Source organism: Struthio camelus, chromosome 29, assembly GCF_040807025.1.
Source record: "Struthio camelus isolate bStrCam1 chromosome 29, bStrCam1.hap1, whole genome shotgun sequence".
NCBI lineage: Eukaryota > Metazoa > Chordata > Aves > Struthioniformes > Struthionidae > Struthio > Struthio camelus.
In genome coordinates, this window is record NC_090970.1 from 5572154 (window position 1) to 5592554 (window position 20401).

General features: G+C 55.0%; 2 protein-coding genes across 2 annotated transcripts; both read right to left on the reverse strand.

Moving 5' to 3' along the window:
- Positions 1–1840: 1840 nt before the first annotated feature.
- Positions 1841–2431, reverse strand: LOC138062789 (olfactory receptor 14A16-like; the record flags this gene model as incomplete). Its single annotated transcript, XM_068921791.1, has 1 exon — positions 1841–2431. A coding segment is annotated over one exon (591 nt), but the record flags the coding sequence as incomplete, so codon positions are not given.
- A 9857-nt stretch (positions 2432–12288) lies between these two features.
- LOC138062804 (olfactory receptor 14J1-like) lies at positions 12289–13248 on the reverse strand. Its single transcript, XM_068921813.1, has one exon. It carries the CDS (start codon positions 13246–13248, stop codon positions 12289–12291), a length of 960 nt encoding a protein of 319 aa, XP_068777914.1.
- Positions 13249–20401: the final 7153 nt, after the last annotated feature.

Genomic DNA, 20401 nt, shown 5'->3' on the forward strand with positions numbered 1-20401 from the left:
ACTGGTATATAAATATTGTGTGTGCATATATATAGACATATAAATATATATAGTTGCTGTTATGAGAGGAGGAATAAAGTTTGTTTACTGTTAAGTGTTGTGTGCGCTGGCTCTTGTAAACCCCCTCACACCTCAAGAAGGCAACCCCCAGGTCAGCTAAAGAATCTCTAAGTGGCATATACGGCTATCCAACATGCCCTTTTCGTGGTGCATGTGCACTACTGGCATGGGCCGCCACAACAGCATAACTCTGACACGGCCCAAGGGCAGCAGCTCCCCGGCAAGGGGGACGAGGTCCTGCAATGAGGCTGGTCACTCTGTCTCCCCTGATCTTGTGCCCAGGAGATCCCCCTCCCTGGCTGCCTGCACCCCCTCCATGCCCACCCCGCTGCCCAGCACACCACGACAGCCCTGGCCCTGCAGCCCCTCCGGCACCTCCTGCTGCCCCAGGGACAGAGCCACCTGCCCCGAGCTGGTGCCCAGAGAAACCTGTTTCTCGTTCTCATTTTCTCTCTCTGCCTGCTGCCCTGCTTTTCTCCTGGGATGTCCCTGCTCCCCAGAGAGCCTTTCCTCAGGCCAGTATGTCCCTGCTGGCCTGGCTGTTCTTGTATCCTCTCCCCTGTGCACCCCACAGGGCCCCAGGCTGGCGGTGCTGCTCTGCAGAGTGAGCAGGCTGTGGGGCTGTGGGGCCATCAGGTGACTCCTGACTTGGCCCTGGCAGAGCAGGTCATGGTGGGAAGCAGACCCCATTGGACAGGGATCATCACCACTGACACTGCTGCCATCTGTCTGTGCTCATCGATGGTGCTCAGAGTGACGCCCAGGGTGTTGCCCAAGGCAGGAGATGTGTTTGGGTGTGCACTGTGGTGTCCAGCCTGTGGTGTTTCACTGAGGGTGCAGGAATCACTCTCCCGTCTCCCTTCCCTGCACCTCCTGGGTCCCCACTGCCTCTCTGGGCACTGCAGAGCCCTTGTTTCCAAAGCATACCAGATCTAGCCCTTTGCCTTCTGGCTACTCCACCATGGACCATCCCTCATTTTGTGAGGCTCCACTCACTGCCCACCCCATGGAAACACCATGTTACAAGAGCACTGAGGCCATACGTGCACATGAGAGCAGAGCAGGAGAGGGTGGAAATGAGGAGAGCAACCCTGACAAGAGCAATTCCTGCTGCTGTTGGTGGACATGTCGGCAGGAAGTCTGCAGCCTCCACTCAAAGGCAGCAGTGAGAAAATGTGTGCTGTGGTAGAGGGGAGATGATCCTGCGGAGCAGAGGGTCTGTTGTCACAGGTTTCGTACAGATCCTCCTCGCCTCCATTCCTGCTCCACTGTGAGTGTTGGAGCTCTGTAGAGGGAAGGGACCTGCCCACGGTGACAGCCAGCTGCCACCCTTGTAGGGGAGAGGTAGAAGATCACACCTGGAAGAAGACTGCAGCTGGGGAGCTGAGCTCTCTTAATGCACATGGGACCCAAGGTCTCACCCCACCTGTACTTGTCTGAGCCTGACTCTGTGCCCCTGAGCTCCCTTGGCATCACAAAAGAGACCTTAAAAAGGGAAACTCCCCTCATTGCACTGGGGGCATCCGAGGGAGCTCAGACTAGCGGGCTCTGAGGTTCCCCCATCTCTGGGGGATGAAGGGAGAAGCCTGGCTTCCTGCTTCATCATGGTCTCTGGGTTATATTCACATGAGAGACTTCTGAGGAGAATTGACATGAACCAACATTTTTTTTCTTTTTGCAAGCATGGATCAGAGAAAGTAAGGGGGAAAAAAAAAAAGAACGACATGTAGCCTTGATGCCAGATGCCCTGGGAATGAGGAGTAGAATGCAGATGGGACAGTTACTGGTGCTGACACTGTACCCATTGAAAGAGTTTCCTCAGTACCTCCTGGAGCTCCTTGTTCCTCATGCTGTAGATGAGCGGGTTCACTGCTGGAAGCACCACCAAGTACAGAACAGCCACCACCAGATCCAGAGCTGGGGAGGAGATGGAGGGGGGCTTCAGGTAGGCAAAAAATGAGGTGCTGACAAAGAGGGAGACCACAGCCAGGTGCGGGAGGCACATGGAGAAGGCTTTGTGCCTTCCCTGCTCAGAGGGCAGCCTCAGCACGGCTCTGAAGATCTGCACGTAGGACAGCACAATGAAAATGAAACACCCAAAGACTAAACAGACACTAACCACAATAACCCCAACTTCCCTGAGGTAGGATTTTGAGCAGGAAAGCTGGAGGAGTTGGGGAATCTCACAGAAGAACTGGTCCAGGACATTGCCTTGGCAGAGAGGAATGGAAAATGTGTTGGCAGTGTGCAGGAGAGCATGGAGAAAACCAGTGGCCCAGGCAGCTGCTGCCATCCTGACACAAGCTCTGGTGCCCAGGAGGGTCCCGTAGTGCAGGGGTCTGCAGATGGCAACGTAGCGGTCGTAGGCCATGACTGAGAAGAGAACACTCAGCTGAAAATAAGAAGACAAAGCAAAAGACCTGGGCAGCACATCCTGCGTAGGAAATGGCCCTGGTGTCCCTCAGGGAGTTGGCCATGGATTTGGGGACAGTGGTGGAGATGGAGGCCAGGTCGAGGAGGGCGAGGTGGAGGAGGAAGAAGTACATGGGGGTGTGGAGGCAGTGGTCGCAGGCTACGGCTGTGATGATGAGGCCGTTGGCCAGGAGGGCAGCCAGGTAGGTGCCCAGGAAGAGTGAGAAGTGCAAGAGCTGCAGCTGCCGTGTGTCTGCAAACGCCAGGAGGAGGAACTGGTTGAGGGAGCTGCTGTTGGACATTTTGCTTCCTCTGGGTCGGGAGGACCTTCCAAAGAGGAAAATACAGTGGCAAGTCAGGAGAGACCCTCTCTGGACAAAGTTCTTTCCCTTTCATAGAGATACGCCAACACACACACACACACACACACACACACACACACACATGCACACATTGCTTTTCTCCTTCTCAGCAGCACCTTTGTTCCACTCCCTGTCCAGAGCTCCACCTTGTGCTGGCTGAGTGTGCCAGGAGGAGCAGGGACCTCTGCCCGACGGCTCCAGAGGCATCAGTCCTGCTCTAATGTACAAGGGCTGTTGAACATGTTCACATCCAATTTGGAGGTATTTTGACCAGCAAGTAACAATTTAAATTTGGGGGGGGGGGCAGGGGAGGGGGGCTTGTTTGTCTGCTCTGCAGGGTAGGAATATGCACCCTCTGCACTGCTCTCAGTGTGAAGACGAGTTCGTCATGAGAGGCAAAAGTTCTCCCTGTGCCCTACGACAGAGCCAGCACACTGGTCTCCCCAGCAGTCCCAGTCCCTGATGCCTTGGCCATGCACCTCTCTCAGCTAGGGGACAGTCTCAGTCACAACTTACCCTGAAAGGAAAGTGGCCTGTGCTGACAGTGGTGTCCACTTCCAAAGTGCACATCTCCAAACTCTCCTCCCTTTCTCAGCTCAGATGTTGTGAGAGTGATGGAGAGGGTGTGACATAGCGCATGGCTCTGATGATCAGAAGAAGGACTCGGTGATGTGGCTCTGACACAGAGGGAGCTCTCAACACTCAGCTTGTAGCCAAAGACACACAGGGCTTATTTCAGCTGCCCACATAAAGCCACCGCCAGCAGCAGTTCCAGTTCCTTAGCACCTCTGGGGCTTCTGCATGGGACATTCAGCTATCACAGATGTCCTGCAGAAGAGCTGTGCCCTTCTGGAGAGCAGTGCACAGCCCAGCAGCAAAGCCCAGGGAGGGTCAAGGGTCTTAAAGGTGGGGTGTTCTTAAAGGACAGTCAACTCATTCCTCACCCACAATAGACTGTGCTGCTTTGAGCCCCAAGCGCATGAAGGGGTCCTCGTCCTCTCACTCCATTGATGACAACTCTGCAGCAGGAACAACTGCGTCTATGTCAGACTCTGCAGTTGCAAATGTCATCCCCAGAAAGCCCCCAGGAAAGAACAAGAGCAGCTCGGACGGGGGAGAAACAGGAGCAACACCTTGATGCTTCTGCCTAAGGTGGCAAAGAGAGAGAGAGAGGGACATTGAGCAAGGTCTTGCCCTAACCCAGCTGTGCACACCACCTCCCAGATGGAGACATCACAGGGCCGTTGTCCTCACCCCTTAGTCATGGTTTACGAAATGGGCATTCAGCAGGAGAGCTGCTCCTCTCCTCTTCTCGGGCTCTGGCTGCCGAAAAAGAAATTTCGGGTGCTAGATCCCTCGACCTTGAGGGCAGAGGGCTCTGCTGGGTGGCAGAGGACAGATGCAGGGGGCTTGCGGAGGGGAAAGCATCTGCACTGCCAGGGCTGGCAGACCATTTCCTGCACTCCAACCTCTCATGAGGTTTCTGGTAGCAGTTTCCTCTCCCTCTCGGACCATCTCTCTGCTGCTTGGAGATGTCCTTGCTGGGAGCTCTTCCTCTGTCCCCACACAGACCCCATTCCCCCAATGTGATCCCAGCTCTGCCCTACAGAAACCGCCAAGCAGCAGGAAGCTGCCCAGCAACATCAGCATCTCCCTGTGTGCAGGAGCTAAACAGCAGACCAGAAGATCTCCCATGAGACTGGCAAGGTGATGGTGGTGCCTGTAGGCTGAGGGGTGGTGAAGGCACCTGCTGAGCTTCCTTGCAGGTGTTGTCACCCTTCAGTGTGAAGAGGCTCAGTCCCCGGATTAAACCTGACTGCTGCATTTCCATTCCCACCAGGCAGAGACAAGTCCTCTGGAAAACTCCACTCTCCAAATATCCTGTGAGGGAGCAAGAGCTGTGGGCAGCCCTGACCCACGCAGCACCCTCTCAGCACGACAATGAACCTGCCCTGCTGGGGGGTCCCTCCTCCCACCCAGACCTTCTCCCTACAACACCGTAGGCTGCTGCCCAGGCAGGATGAGTGCTGACCCGCGCAGGCAGCAGAGTCACTGCCCCGGGCACACAACACCCCGCGGTGGCAGGGACACTGCACCTGGGAGTATACCCCAGCTTCACACCCCTGCACCAGCCCCGGCACAAGGAAGCAGCACGCCCTGTCCCGGGGACAGTGGGGCAGGACATCCCTGCTCTGAAGCCTCTCTCCCTCTTCTGCCCTGGAGGAGCCGGGAGAGCAATCCTCACAACCCTATTGCCCTGCAGCCAGACACTCACCATGCAAACGGCTGGGAAGATGTCTCCCACAAGGAGCTCTCCTCTCTCCTCCCAATCCACACTGCCTTCCACTTCTCTCTGCCTTCTCGCAGCTCCTCTCAGCAGCAGCAGGCAGTGCCCGGAGCCCTGCTGCTCTTGGCAGAGGAGCTGCTCCTGCACACAGCTGGGCACATGGGCACGGCTGCCACGGTGCCACCAGCTCCCTCTCTCCCAGGAGCCTGGCCCCACTCAGGAGCAGAGACACAGCTGCAGGCGTGACTTTCTCTGTCCCTCGGGCTCCCTCGCGATTGTCCTGGGGCTCCAAGGCTAACAGCTCCTGAGCGGCAGCACGGTCCCCTCTGGGAAATGCTCTTGCAAGTGTGCTCATCACCTCCAGTCCCTCTCTGGACTGTGGAGGAAGATTGATTTCAGCAGTGTGCTTGATCCCATCAGGGGACAGAGGTGGAGAGAGGGGGACATGTTCCCCTCTCTCAAGCCCTATTCCTGTCCCAGGACCAGGCAGGAGACCTGGGCAGGGAGAGGGACAGGGACAGGGAGAGGGAGGGGGTCATTTCCCCTGCACAGGGCAGGGATTCAGAGGAGCAAATGCAGGTGGTTCATCTCAGCTTGGCAGGCCTTGGGCAGCAGGGGGATTCGGCTCCCTCCCAGGCAGCCCACAACCCCCTAGCAGGTGGGATTCCTCTGGCCTCAGCTCAGCTTGCCCAAAACAGGTGCCTGCATGCAAGCCCTTGTCTGAGCTGCCACCATGAGCAATAGGGGTGGAGAGGGGAGTCAGTGGCTCACACCCAAAGCCCTGGTGATGGCTGAGCTTCCAGGCTTGGTCCAAGTCCTCTGTGTGTGTGTGTGTGTGTGTGTGTGTGTCTGCCAGCTGTGATGGAGCAATTCTGAGACACCCACATCCTGCCTGAGCCTCAGCTGTGGGTCAGAGGGGTGGTGGGGTGGGTTCCATTGGCCATCTGAAACTACACCAAATATTTTCAGTGTCTGAACCTTCCTTAGCCATGTGTTTCTGTGGAGCCCATAGAGCTGTTCAGCCGACCAAAAGGAGGAGTTCACCAGAAGGACAGCCAGCTCACTCTCCAGGCTGCACCAGCTGTATATACTGCAGCTCAAGTCACCACAAAGCTAAGACACAGGCACATCCCGGCTTTGCAGATGCTCTGGTTAATTCAGGGCTCTCATTTTCAGGCAATAAAAAAGGCCTCTAGTACTGTGCCAGGTGCCTGGGATGCCCAGCAGGAACTGGCACATACCATACAGGACCTCCAGGGAAGCCATGGGCTGGTGGAGTGGGTTTGGGGCAGACCCCACAGGGTCCCTCAAAGGGGTTTGGGGCCTGTGTGCCAGCAACTGAACACCAACACCATGGCATGGAGGCAAGGTCCTTCCCAGCTACAGCCAGGGGTGCTGCAGGACTGGGAGGCATATCACACCAGAGTCTCCACTCATATCTCCGCACTCCCCAACCCTTCCAGCTCTTCTCCCCCTGAACCTCTTCTCACCCCCTCACATGATATGAACAGGGACTGGGCTAATGATGTCCTCGGGATGTCTGGATCAAAGGCTGCCCAGGCCTAGGGACTTCCTCAGTGACACTTTGTCCTGCCTGGAGATTGGTTCACCTCTGTCACAGGTCTCAAGGTGGTGCAGAATCAGCTCAGGAAGCAAACCCCTCTCCTGCCATTCCTGCACAGCTCAGCACTGTTTCTCCCTGGCCTTGGGCACTGCAGGGTTTGCTCTCTCAGGGGGAACCTCCTTTCACCAGCCCATTGCCACCTGCTTTTTACACCAGCATGTCTCTGCTCTGAAGTGGGACCATCACACACGTGGTGTTCTTGGCCCTTCGGAACGGGTTTCACAATGACCAGTCGGTGAAAGGAGAGGAAACATTGGGTGTCTACAGGCTGCAGGGAAAGAGGCACAGGCATGGGATAGTGTTGGACAGACTGTGGTGAAGCTGGCTGAGAGCAGTGCCATGGCTGAAAGCCTCCAACAGAACCAAGGTCTCTGGCCTCTCGGCTATGGCTGATGTCTCTGCCACCAAGGACTACGAGAAGCAGTTTCCTTATCTCACTGGGGCCTTGCTGTCACCTTGTCCACAGGACCAAGAGATGCCATATCATTGTCCTGCACTCAGCGTTGCACACCCCCACCCTCACAATGCCCCCAGGAAGAGCCCTGAGAAACATGTGAGGGAAATCACCACTCTTCCCAGGGGCTGGCTGTGGGGCTTGGCTGATCTGCTTGATAAAACACATCAAGGTTGACTTGGCATCACAGCCACCTGCACGTTGCCTTGGCCTACCTGCAATCAGGGCCTCCAGCTTTGTGCTCTCATCAGCCCCCTGGGGAGGCTTTGTCAGTAATGGCCCTCAGTGGGACTCGTTAACACTCCAAGAAACTTGGGATTTTCTTCTCCCTTCAACTTCTGGAGAGGTTTCTTCAGCTTCCTCTCAGCATCCATGGTTCATGGGCTCAGCACCAAACACCTCCGAGGGGTCATTAAACTGCAGAAACCCTTAACAACTCCTGTCTCTTTCCATCATTTTCTTCAGTTCTTCAATTCTGCTGCTGCTAATTGGCAAGTGTTCAGGAGGGCATTGAAAAGAGAAGGATTTCAAGGAGCACCTGAGAGATGTCTGCTTTTCAAGCTTTCTTTATTCTTCAGGTTTCAGAAGAAGTGATACCCACCTTCTCCAATTCACACTGACCCACAGGGACCCCTGAGGAAGCCTGGACATGCAGGAAAAGCAGTATTTCTGATAGGAGACATGTATGGACAGCCTTCCTCCCCACCTCCCCAGCCCTGACATTTCTCTCCTCAGCCCCTGGGGACTTCCCTCACTCGGCTTAACATCCAGCCTTTTCCCACTCAAGCCTGTAGCTGAATGCTACAGCTCCTGGGCACCAATTCCCACCTGCTTTCCTGAGAGACCTAGCTGCAAACAGACACAGAAGGATGTGTCTGAATTCTGATCCAACATGAATAAACATGATGCAGTGTCCTAAGAAATAACATCCAATCCTCAAGTGTATGTCAAGGCCAAGTTGCCTCCAGGGAGGTCCAGAGTCTGCAAGGAATAACCTTCCTTGACATGTTCTTGACAGACAGATAGGGAAGGCTAGTTAGAAACACAGTGAAGGAGTTGGTTGAAGAGACAATGAGAGTGCTGAAAGAGGAGGCAAGCTTCAGACTCCCTGAAGCTCAGAGCAGTGACTAGGGAGTTGAGAAGTGCCTGAATGATAAAGAGTAAGGCGAGGAGGAAAACTGGGAAACTATGGGAAGTGCATAAGCCCAGCTCGTCTGATGCAAAGTTGACCTCAGAAATGATGAATGTAATCAGGACACATGGAAATATGTGAAAGGATTCTGAGATTAAATCCACAGCATAAGGGCAGTGGTCATGGAAGTTTGGGGTAGGTCAAAATTACTTCTCCTGAGATTCATATCCTTCCTCAACATTTCCATTATGTAATCCTGAGAAAGCACTGACATTTTGTTAAAGTTTACCAATCATTTCAGCTGATGAAAGTGTAGTCTCTTTTTAAAAAAAAAAAAAAGTTTGCAAACAGTGTTTTTCAGGAAGAGCTCAGGTGTCTAAGCACAAGCACCCACCAGGACTCCCAGGCCCTTCTCTGCACAGCTACTTTTGGAGTATATGGCGGTGATTCTGTTATTGCTCTTACCTCTCCATCATCTCAAGGTCACTGCAGTGACAGACAACCTCCACATTCCCGTCCCCACCCAGGCTGAGTTCCTGAGGAAGGGGAGGATGGCACCATCTACTTCGAGGTGCAAATTGCAGAGGTAGAGACATCGCACTGCAGAAAAGCCTGCTGTTCTCCCCTCACCTCTGAGGGGATCCAGGCCATAGACTTAAAGGTGGATGCAAAGAAGTTCAGGGGTAATGTAGATATGCCTGAGGCAGTGCCTCCCAGGCTGCCCTTACAGTCACTGGAGAGAAGTAGGTTTTCACCTGCCTTCTTCAAGATGGTCACATAAAGTACAAATGACACATGTCCCAGAAACATTTGCTCGGTGCTTGAAATGAGGCCTGAGAGCACAGGCTTTTAGGATACTTCAAGCTGAAGGGACCACAGGAAGCCTGTAGTGCAACCTGCTGCTGCTCAAAGCAGGGTCAGAAACAGGGTCAGAAACCAAAAAAATGTCCCTGTCAAAGGGTTTCTGGGGTGATACAGCAGGAGAAGACGGTAGAAGCTTGACAGGGTGGTAGAAGTCCTGTGGACAAAAGGGTTTCCTTTTTCCTGTTCTCCAGAGAATTAAATCCTCTGCTCTCGAGAGAGAAGCTGGGACACTACCTTTGCCACTAACACGGAGGTGGAGAAGCTCCTGAGTCCCTTTCAGAGAGAGGCTGCTCCAAAGGCCACCACCCCAATGGCACTAGACCCCCAGGTGTGCCTGCCTTGCTGCTGGGCACCCTCCAGCCCCAGGCAGGAGGTCTGCAGGGAACAGAGTGGGGTCTGCAGCCTGCACCCTGGCCACCCAGCAGGTGTGGAGGGACCCCACTCCCCTAGATGAGCCTGGGCTCTCCTGCATTTCCTTAGCGTGAAGTCTGTGTCCCCTCTGGGTGGTCACACAGCCCAGCAGGGAGGGCCAGCACGGGAAACACGATCTCTGTTGTGGGGGGTGAAGAGAGAGGGGAGGGCAGAGGGGGATCTGCTCCTGCCTCGGGCAGCGATGCCCTCCCTGCAGCTGGTGCAGCCCTGCTGATGCCCTGTAACCCATGAGCCCTGGAGATGGGACTCAGAGGGCTGAATGCCTGGCGTCTTCCTGAGAACTTTTCTGCGGTCTCCCTGCCCTGGTTGGACTCCTGTTGCTCATGGTGCAGAGACTCCTTCTGAGGATGAACTCACTCACTGTGTAACTCCGAGGACACGGTCGACCAGGTATTACAAAGGCCAGCAAGATCTCAACCCCACAACAGTGTCCCCTGCCCCTCACTCCACCTTCCAGCTCCTTCCTCCTAGAGCATTTAGATTGGGAGGGACCACTTTGGACCTCCAGGACCACAATCTGCTCTGAACTGGGCGAACTTTACAGTTAGATCAGGTTGGTAAGTGCTTTCTCCAGGAGAGTTTTTGAAGATCTCCTGGCCCCTGCCCCAGAACTGCTCCACTCTCATGGCTACTACTATTATTTTTTTCCCTTAAACTCATTTGAAATTTCCTTTGCTGCTGCTTGTCCTTGTTATCTCTTGTCCTTTCCTCCTCCCGAGCCCTGAGCCCCGAGCCAGACCATCCCACCAACTTTGAGGACAATCACAGCCTTGTCTCCAAGCACAGTCTTGCTAGATTCTCCTGGGACTGTGCAGGCAAGTCATGGTGGCCAGCTCCAAGCAGAGCTATGCACTATGTGTCCCTACGTGGTCTTAGATGAGAGCATATGGAGACAACATTATGCAAGGCAGAGCCTGTGGGCTGACACCAGGGCAGAGCTGGGGGCAGCAGGGGTGAGAAGAGGAGATCTTCAGCAGCTCCTCTCCACACCCAGGCAAGGAATGAAGCACCTGGAGGTGCTCCTGAGAGAGGATGGTGACACAGGAGAGAGGGCACCAGGAGCTGCGGTACTTGGCCCCAGGACCTCCCCTGCATGCTCCCTTTCAGTCCTGCATGCTCCCTTTCAGTCCTGCACAGGATTCGTCCTCCCAAGGGTCATATCTGAATGCCCAGTCCTCCAGCTGGGCGTGGAGCCCTGTCTGGAGGTGACTTTTGGGGTAAGGGCCACCATGCAGGCTGGGGGAGATTGTTGCGAGGACATGTGCTGGGGACAGGGCCTGAGGGACAGCAGCAACCTGACACAGCTCCTGGGTCCTGCTTCCTTCAAGGCAAGCTCTGACACAGGGTCCCAGCCTTCCTTTTGGTGCCACCCTTCAGGAGGGACCATGGCACTGTGAGCGGGGAGGGTGGGGAGCATTAACCCTTCTTCAGCCACTTCCCAAGCCGTGTGCAGGGCCAAGACAGCAAGACTTCTGGCTCTGCACCATGAGCTTGCTTTAGTGTACTCACGCTCTGAACGTGGTTTTTTTTTTTTTTAAATTAAATCTCAACATTTTTCACTCCAAGAAACTTCCAAGCCCAGTCCCACTTCCTCCTCCTGTTATCTCCCTATCCTTCCGCTGATCTCGTTGCCATTCCCACACCCCTGTTCTCCCCACAGGGTCCTGAGCTGACAGTGCTGCTCTGCACAGCAAGCACACTGTGGAGCCACAGGGCCGTGGAGGGACTCTGCACCTCTGCCTTGGTGGTACTGGTGAGGATGGGAAGCAGACCCAACCAAATGGGGATCACGGCCTCTACTCCCTCCAGGGGTCTGCTGATGTGCCAAGTGCTTGGAGGGACTAGGGAGCATTTCCAGGGGTACTTGCTGTGCCCAGCTGCACCTCTAGATCCTGCCCCTGCTATTTCACAGAAAGCGACATGAATCACTCTCTAGTCTGCCTTCCCCATGCCAGCTGGATCCTTACTGCCTCTCCTGGGATTGCAGAGTCCTCCTTTGCCTGTGGAGACCTGGGTTTAGTGCTTTCCCTTGAGGTGACTCCACCTTGGACCATCTCTCCCTTTGTGAGGCTCCACTCACTGCCCACCCCAGGCACACGCTGCCCCAGGACACCCCCCTGGGCTCTCCTGGCAGCCCCAGCTTCCCCTCCAGAAGGACAGGCATCTGACACTGTGCCTGAACATGTGTGACAGCTCTGGGCATGTCAATCAGTGACCATTCACCCCCCCCTGCTGTCACTGGGCACCGATGGGTGGCCGAGTCCTAAATGTAGCCCTTGGTCTGTAAGAGGTCATTACATGAGTATGAGCTTTTTGCTCCTGAACCCATGGAGAAGCCAGCCCAGCAGGCCCTTCTGGGACGCAATTCCTTGGGCCTCTTCTTGACACCAGCTTTGGAGGAAGAGCCCAGCCTTCAGGGACTGCAGCAGGAAGAACCTACTTTATTCCAGAGATAACTGGGAGGGCGTCAGCTCTGACCCAGTGTTAGACACAATATGATATGGGCACCAGGGGAGACAGAGCAGTCTCAGGAAAGGTGGAGGGAATCTAAGCATTTACGTAGCAATATGATAAGAAATTATGCCAAGAACAGTAATAACAGTAATCAGAAAACTAAAGTGAACAAACAAAGCTCAGTCCCGTTATGGGACACAGTGGGAGTCATTTGTGGAGAGAAATGGCAATTTTAGTACTGCTGAAAAATGTCCATGGCATCACTTTCCTCAGGGCCTCCTTGAGCTCCTTGTTCCTCATGCTGTAGAGGAGGGGGTTCACTGCTGGAGGCACCACCGAGTACACAACAGCCAGCACCACATCCAGAGCTGGGGAGAACATGGAGGGGGGCTTCAGGTAGGCAAAAAATGAAGTGCTGACAAAGAGGGAGACCACAACCAGATGAGGGAGGCACATGGAGAAGGCTTTGTGCCTTCCCTGCTCAGAGGGCATCCTCAGCACGGCTCTGAAGATCTGCACGTAGGACAGCACAATGAAAATGAAACACCCAAAGACTAAACAGACACTAACCACAATAAGCCCAACTTCCCTGAAGTAAGAGTGTGAGCAGGAGAGCTTCAGGATCTGGGAAACTTCACAGAAGAACTGGTCCAGGACATTGCCTTGGCAGAGAGGAATGGAAAATGTGTTGGCAGTGTGCAGGAGAGCATTGAGAAAACCACTGGCCCAGGCAGCTGCTGCCATCCTGACACAAGCTCTGGTGCCCAGGAGGGTCCCGTAGTGCAGGGGTCTGCAGATGGCAACGTAGCGGTCGTAGGCCATGACTGTGAGGAGAGAATACTCGGCTGAAAATAAGAAGAGAAAGAAAAAGACCTGGGCAGCACATCCCGAGTAGGAAATGGCCGTGGTGTCCCTCAGGGAATTGGCCATGGATTTGGGGACAGTGGTGGAGATGGAGCCGAGGTCGAGGAGGGCAAGGTGGAGGAGGAAGAAGTACATGGGGGTGTGGAGGCGGTGGTCGCAGGCTACGGCTGTGATGATGAGGCCGTTGGCCAGGAGGGCAGCCAGATAGATGCCCAGGAAGAGCAAGAAGTGCAAGAGCTGCAGCTCTCGTGTGTCTGCAAATTCCAGGAGAAGGAACTCGCTGAGGGAGCTGCTGTTGGACATTTTGCTCCCCCTGAGTATGGGGAACTGTGCAAGGAGAAAAAGATAGTGATTAGTGAGTAAAGACTTTTTTAAAATAAACAATTAAACAAATAAAGTGTTCAATTTCTCACTAAAAACACCACATTTCCCCCCATGTACAGTAGGGGGTACATGGGAATGAGGGTGAACAATTTCTGTCAAATGAAATCCATCGTCTGAGTTTTGCAGAAATTACTTTCAGGGATTTTTAAAAATATTTTTTATTTTCTCTGAGATGCCCCTGTCCCCTCTGGGGAGTGTTCTTTCAAGGTAGAAATCCTCAGCATTTCTGCTGTGAGTCCTAAGATGAAAGCATCCACTGTCACTTGGGGCAGAGTGAGGGCAGCTCGTTTATTAGCCGTGTTCCCAGCCTGGCCTGTGCTCGCACCTCCTTCAGCTGCAGGATGATGTTACCCTTAAAAGAAACCAGCCCCTGCTGAGAGCAGAGGAGTGCACTTTCAAAGGGCAGATCTCCAAACTCCTCACCCTTTCTCCAGGCACCTCAGGCAGCTCTCCACACTCCCCTTCTAGACAACGACACTCAGGGCTCTTTGCAGCTGCCCATCTACAGATTCCCAACACCTTCTCCATAATCTCTGCCTCCCTGAACCTTCTTGATAGGTCTGTCAGCTATCACAGAGAAGCTGAGAGAGAGCTGTGCCTTTCTAGAGGGCAGCTCACAGCCTGACAGGACACCACAGGGAAACAAAGGACTGTTAGGACTGAAGACGGAGAGACAGCTTCAGGGAGACAGCTTCTTCAGGGAGAGACAGCTCATTTCCCAGTCCCACGGACTGCATTTCCTGGAGCTCCACAGGTCGGGAGGAGGCTAGGGAAACCTCCCTGCCATGCACACCCCTCTGTTGCACAACTTGCAGCAACTTGGTGTCTGAACTGCACCTGAAACCCCTCAAACCCCAGAGAGCCTGAGAGCAAGAAGAGGAGCAGCATGGAGAGGAGGGGAAACAAGGGGCAGCACCATGATCCTGCTGCCGAGGGAGGCAAGCAGAGAGACAGACGGGCACTCACAAAAACCTTCACCTTACCTAGCTGGGCATGCCACCTTGAAGACGGTGACACTGCAAGGCAGGCGCTCCCAGCCCCTTTGTCAGGCAGCACAAAATGAACTGGTGGCAGGAGAGATGCCCCTCTCCTCTGCCGGAGGTCTGGCTGCAGAGGAGGCAACTTGTGCCCTGGACCCCATGTCTGTCAGGGCAGAGGCTCTGCTGGGCGGAGAGGAGACACGGGGAGCTTGCTCAGAGGAAGATATCTACATCAGAAAGACTGACCATGACTTGCCCAAAATCCATCCTCCCATGATGATTCTGCTAGCAGTTCCCTCTCATTCCCTCCCCATCTCAGCAGCCTGGAGCTATCCCTGCTGGGAGCTTTCTCTGTCCCTACATCTTTTCCCTCTCAGTGATCACAGACCCCATCCTATCTGCTGTGTGCTCAGTGCTGCCCTACGGAAACCTTTTGAGACTGAGACATTGGCAGGGGCATCTCTGTGCTTGCAGGTCCTAAGGAGCAGGTCACATAAACCCTGAGAAAGCCCATAAAGGTGATGCTGGTTCTGTTGTAGGTTGAGGCTGAGGTGAAGCTGAGCTTTGTCACAGACCTCCTGATCTCTGAGGGTGAAGGTTTGTGAGTCCCAGGTCCTTCCAAACCAGAAAACTCTTTCCTCTTTTCTCCTTGCCCAAATTAGGAAACGGAAAGCCCTGGAAGGAAAGCTCCTTGCCTTTCAAGTAGCCCTCTTTTTTCACCTTCCTCTGCAGGGCAGGGACACTGCTCTGAACCACCATGCAGACGTGTGTGCACGTCCCATCCTCACAGCCCAGCAGCCGTCCCTGGGAGAAGGTAGCAGCATGCCGGGTCCCTGTGACGGTGAGCCAGGGAATCTCTGCTCTAAAGCATCTCCTCCTCCCCTGCGCACTGGAGAAGCTGGGAGAACGATCTTTAAAAAACTTGTCATGGGGTGAGCTTGGTTCAGAAAACCCCTCCAGAAACCGCAGTAGTGTTGTCCTACAGCTAGGGGCTTACCGTGCAAAGGGCTGGGAAGATGTCTTCCACAGTGAACTGTCTGCTCTCCTCCCACTCCACACTGCCTTCCACTTCTCTCAGCTCCTCTCAGCAGCAGCAGGCAGTGCCCGGAGCCCTGCTGCTCTTGGCAGAGGAGCTGCTCCTGCACACAGCTGGACACATGGGCCCTGCTGTCACATTGCCAGGACCTCCTTCCGTCTCAGGAGCATGGACCCCTTCAGCAACAGTGGCCCAATTAAAGGCAGAAGTTCTCTGTCCCTCGGGCTCCCTCCTCCCGGGAAATGTTCACTGCAGAAAACCAAAATAATCACCAATGGTCCCTCTCTGAGCACTGAAGGAAGACTGATTCCAGCATTACAATATATCTCATCAGAGGAAGGTCACCTGCTAGAGGGGGAAACGTCACACTCTGGAAGCCCCTCTTCCTGCCTCTTAGCTAGGCAGGACTCCTAGAGAGGGGGCAAGAAGGGAGTTCATTCTCCCATGGTTCAGGTTTTCATTCAGATGAGTCCATCTGGGCATCTCATGCCAGTTTAGAAGCCCCGGGGTGGCAGTGGGATTCCCATCCATCCCGTGAAATCCACAAACACACAGCACATGGGGTTTTACCCTTGCCCAACCTGAAGTGTGCCCAACAGAGATGTCCGCATGGGAGCTCCTTGTCTAAGCTCCTGTTGTAATCCCTGGAGATGGAGAGTGGGAGTCAGTTGCTCACACACAAACACCTGGGGACATTGGAAGAGAGAGAGGTGGTCCAAAGCATGTGCCAGTGTCTGCTTGCTCTGATGGAGCCACTCTGAGACCCGCATTCATCAGGTGGGGGCCGGGTGGGGAGTTTCCTTGGCCATCTGAAATGACCCCAGGTGCCCAATACTGCTAGACACCCACTCACGAGGAAGCTGAGACATATCCAGATCCCAGTGTTACCAACAGCTCATGTCATTCAGTGCAGACACTTGATTTCATGACCTAGAAATAGGCTGGAAGGACCATGTCGGATGCTTGGGGTGTGCACAGCACAACTGCATGCTTCTAGCAGATACACCATGGCACCTCCAGGGAAACCATGGACCCTTTTCAGTGCTTGCTGGTCAAATACCTCAGGGCATCTCACGTTTCCTACCTGTGTCCACACAACTGAATCCCACCACTACCTTTAGTCCAAGTCCATCCTGTCTACATCCACATGTGCTGCATAAATGGGAGGCAAATCACATCGAGGTCTCCACTCATGTTTTTGCACCCTCCAACCCTTCTGGCTCTCCTGTCCCTGAACCTCTTCTCACCCTTCCACATGATGTAAACAGGCACTGGGCTAGTGATGTCCTCAGGGTACTTCTTCACTAGCATCTTCTCCTGCCTGGAGATCGCTTCACCTCTGTCACAGGCCCCCAAGGTGCTGCAGACACAGCTCAGGCTGCTAATCCCTCTCCTGCCATTCCTGCACAGCCCAGCTCTGTTTCTCCCTTGCTCTTGGGCACTGCAGGGTTTGCTCTGTTAGTGGGAATCTCCTTCCACCATCATATTGGCCACCTCCTATCCATGCCAGCATGTCACCCCGTGCAGTCAAAGCCTTTGCCTACAGAAGGTCCTTGGAAACATGTTTCTGTGTGAGAAATCTTCTGTCCATGCCACAGCTGAGGTGCTGAACTCAAAATATATGCAGACATATGCAGCCTGGGGCGCAGACAGGAGCAAATGGAGATATCTCCAGGGAATGACACTGCACAACCTCTGGGCAACCTCTTCCAGTGCTCTGTCACTCTCACAGTCAAGAAATTTTTCCTCAGATTCAGGTGGCCCCAACTCCCTCTCCTCAGGGGCAACCAATAGAGCTCCTTAGCGGCAACTCCACCTAGCTAGAGCTGCTCCCAGGAGATGTTAAGGCCTCCTGTAGTTGTCCTTGCCTAGCTCTCCTTTCCTGTTAGCAGCAGTCACCCTCTAGTTCCTCGGGGTCCCCAGAAAGCAGCCCCCCCCAACTTCCAACAAGCTACTCAAAAGTACTAAGCAGAGCCCACACACTGCTGCACCAGCTGCTGCCTCTGCTTACTGCCTCTGTTCTCTGTGGTCTGGCCTCCTTTTGGCAGGGACTTGGAAAGCCACCTCTCTGACAGTCTTCAAGGGGGATGGAGCCTCCCTTCTGCAAGAGTCACCCTGAGACTATTCAGAGACAAGGAAGGGTGGTTGTAGGGATGTTGTCAAACTCCAGCAGCTGCACAGCTGGGAGCTGGTCACCTCACACACTTCTGAATGAGCCAAGATGCAGGTCCTGAGGCATTGCACTGCCTTCCAGGCCATGCACCACCGGAGCCTGGACAGCAGCCCTGCAGTGTGTGGGCACGTGCTGAGAAGCCCAGGAGTAAAACTGTGGGAGATCCAGGACACTAGGTGCAGTACAGCCTCTCACGAAAGCCAGGGTGCTGTGGGGGGATCCAGGGTGCCAGGGACTGTAGCCAGGGGAGAAGCACTGCCCTGAGGTGACGCTGAAAAGCCCAAGGACCAGCTGAGCTCCAGAGATGGGAAATGGCTTTCCCCAGGCTCACCCTGGGCAACATTCGTGGGAAATGAGAACACTTCCCCAAATTTGCTCCCCAGCCTTGCCCATGGTTATGGAACATGGGAAGCACCAGGGTCCCACGTAAAGCCCTCTGCATGATGCGTGTTAAGGGCCTAGTTGCTCTTTTCTGGCATCTCATCTCTCTCCTAAGCACCGCAGACTGAGAAACCTTGCTGAGGCCTTTTCAAAACAAAGAGCCTGCTTTGGTGCCTGAAGGAGGAAGGCTGCGTCCTGTCCCATCCTGTCCTACATCCTCCTTTGACAAGAAGAGTGACCCACAGGAGAAACCAGGCTCACCAGGCTCGCCAAAGCATCGCAGCCCATGGCCACCCTTTTGTGCTGTTTGACCTCACATGACTTTGATCCCATCTTAACAAGTGACAAGCCCCTAACATAGCCCCAAACCCCAGCTTCCCGCACAGGTCTGCCCTGTGCAGAGACCTGTTGGTGCAGGGGCACAGAAGTGACCTCTGCCGTGCCCCATCTTAGATTTTTCACAGCCTTTGTCACCATCTGGTCATGTTTCTGAAGGATTTATCAGCAAGTTTTGGAAACTAACTGGGGGAAGGGCAGGTGGTTGCTTTGCAGAACATGGAGGGAAGTCTCTCTGCTCTCTCCCTGGCTGTGCCATCACCATGTCCATGGCGGTGACCTACTGAGCCCTGAGATGACATGGGCTGAGGTCACAGTGGGATGTGCCACATCACAGAGAGGTCTCTCCCCGGTGCCATGGGGACTTCCCTGCTAGGCCAGAGCACGGCTCACACGCTCCCCACTGCTGCCCTTCAGAGCTACTCCCCAGCAAGGAGGGAGGACAGGAGGCAGAGGGGCTGCACTGGGGCTCCTCACCAACAGGCACAAGAGCAGGGACACATTGGAGAGGAATTGTGGGGGACGAGACAGGAAGAGAGTCCTTTTTCCCTGGAGGGAGAGGTGAGCCGACGGAAAGGGGCCAAACGAGATGGAGACTGCTGGACCAAGAACATTAGCCCAGACCACGGATACTTGTTTTCCAGCGCTCTGGCAACTCTCCACCAAGGGTAAGGGATTCAGGAACTTCTTCCTGAGGTGTCGCACAGAGACTGTGAAATGGAAAAACAGCGGTGGGTCCTGGGCAGTGGGGGTGTCTGGATAGGGCTGGGGGTGGCCACAAGAGCCCTGTCTGAGGGTCCCCTCTGGCTCAGGAAGCAATGGGGCAGGCAGGAGTGCTGGGTCCTGGGGCTGGGGCTGTCCTGAGCCCCGAGGCTCCTGTGGGGCTGGCTCCATCCCCTCATGACAGGGTGGGGAGGAAATCCAGGCCCAAGTTTCCCTGGGAGTGGGTCTCCCTTTGGAATCTGGCTCTGGAAGGAAAGGGGTCCTGTGTGCCCTGGAGGCTAGAGTGTCCACCACCTCCCATGGGGATCTCAAGAGCCTGCTGGAAATGCCCACAGAGGAAATGAAAACTTCACCTTAAATAACCCCAAGGCATCTCCTTGTTTGGGAGAACCTCTGTTCCTCCCCCCGCCCCCCCCCCCCCCCGGAGCCTTTTATGTTTCAAGCTTGGCAGAGCATGTTTTGGGCTCAGACCTGGTGTCCTCAGATGGCCATACCCCCTTCCTCCTGCAAACTGGGCTCCAAGCTCTGCACCCAAAAGACAGCAGATTTGGGAGAGCAGCTTGGAGAGAGGTGGGGGGTGCCGTGGCCACCCCACCAGTCCTGGCTGATGCCAGGCAGATTTTCCCCAGAGTCATGGTGGACAGTGCTGGAGTGAGTGCAGCAGGGCCATCTCCCGCTGCTCCAGTCAGCTCCACACCTCCACTCCGCAGCACCGGCAGGCCCAGAGCTGCTCTCCCCCTTGCTGCCCCCTGCCCCGGGGCTCCTCAGCCTTCCAGAGCGACCCACTGGGCCCAGCCGGGTCCCAGAGGGAGCAGGAGGAGCGATGGCGCCAGTGGGGCTGCATTCCTCCAGAAGTAGATGACGGGGCTGGTGGGGCTGGGAACATGGGACAGAGGAGCATAGGCCCGAGGGTAGCTGCCCTACAAGCCAGCTGTGCCAGATGGCCCTGAGCAGCTGATCCAGGACGGAGTGGTGGGGTTGGGGTGAGCAGGCTCAGCCTTGGAGAGGGCAGGGGAAGCTGCAGGGGGCAATAGCCACGAGGCCGGGGTCCCTAGTGTCTGCGAGAGCTGGGCCAGAAAATCACCACTGCCCAATCAGTTCTTTGTCGGTAGCTGAGAGGCCAGCAGGGGGCCCGTGGCTCGGCTGCTGATTCTGAGGTCCCTTGGGGCTGAGGAGCTGAGAGGCCAGCTGCAGGAACAAGGCTTGCGTGTTGTCTGTAAGGTCCCTTCTGCAAGGGTTACGTGATTGGCTAGCAGGAGGCGTGTGGCTGGGAAGGTGCTTGTGAGGTGGCTTGTAGCTGAGCAGTTGCTGGGGCAGCAGCAGGTGCACGGCTGGGACGCGTGCTTTGGAGGTGACGTTGGCCGGAGCAGCTGGGAGGTGAGCATTTGGCTGATGGCTGAGGAAGTTATTGTGAGGTCACTTGTGTGTCAGGGGCTTGTAGGG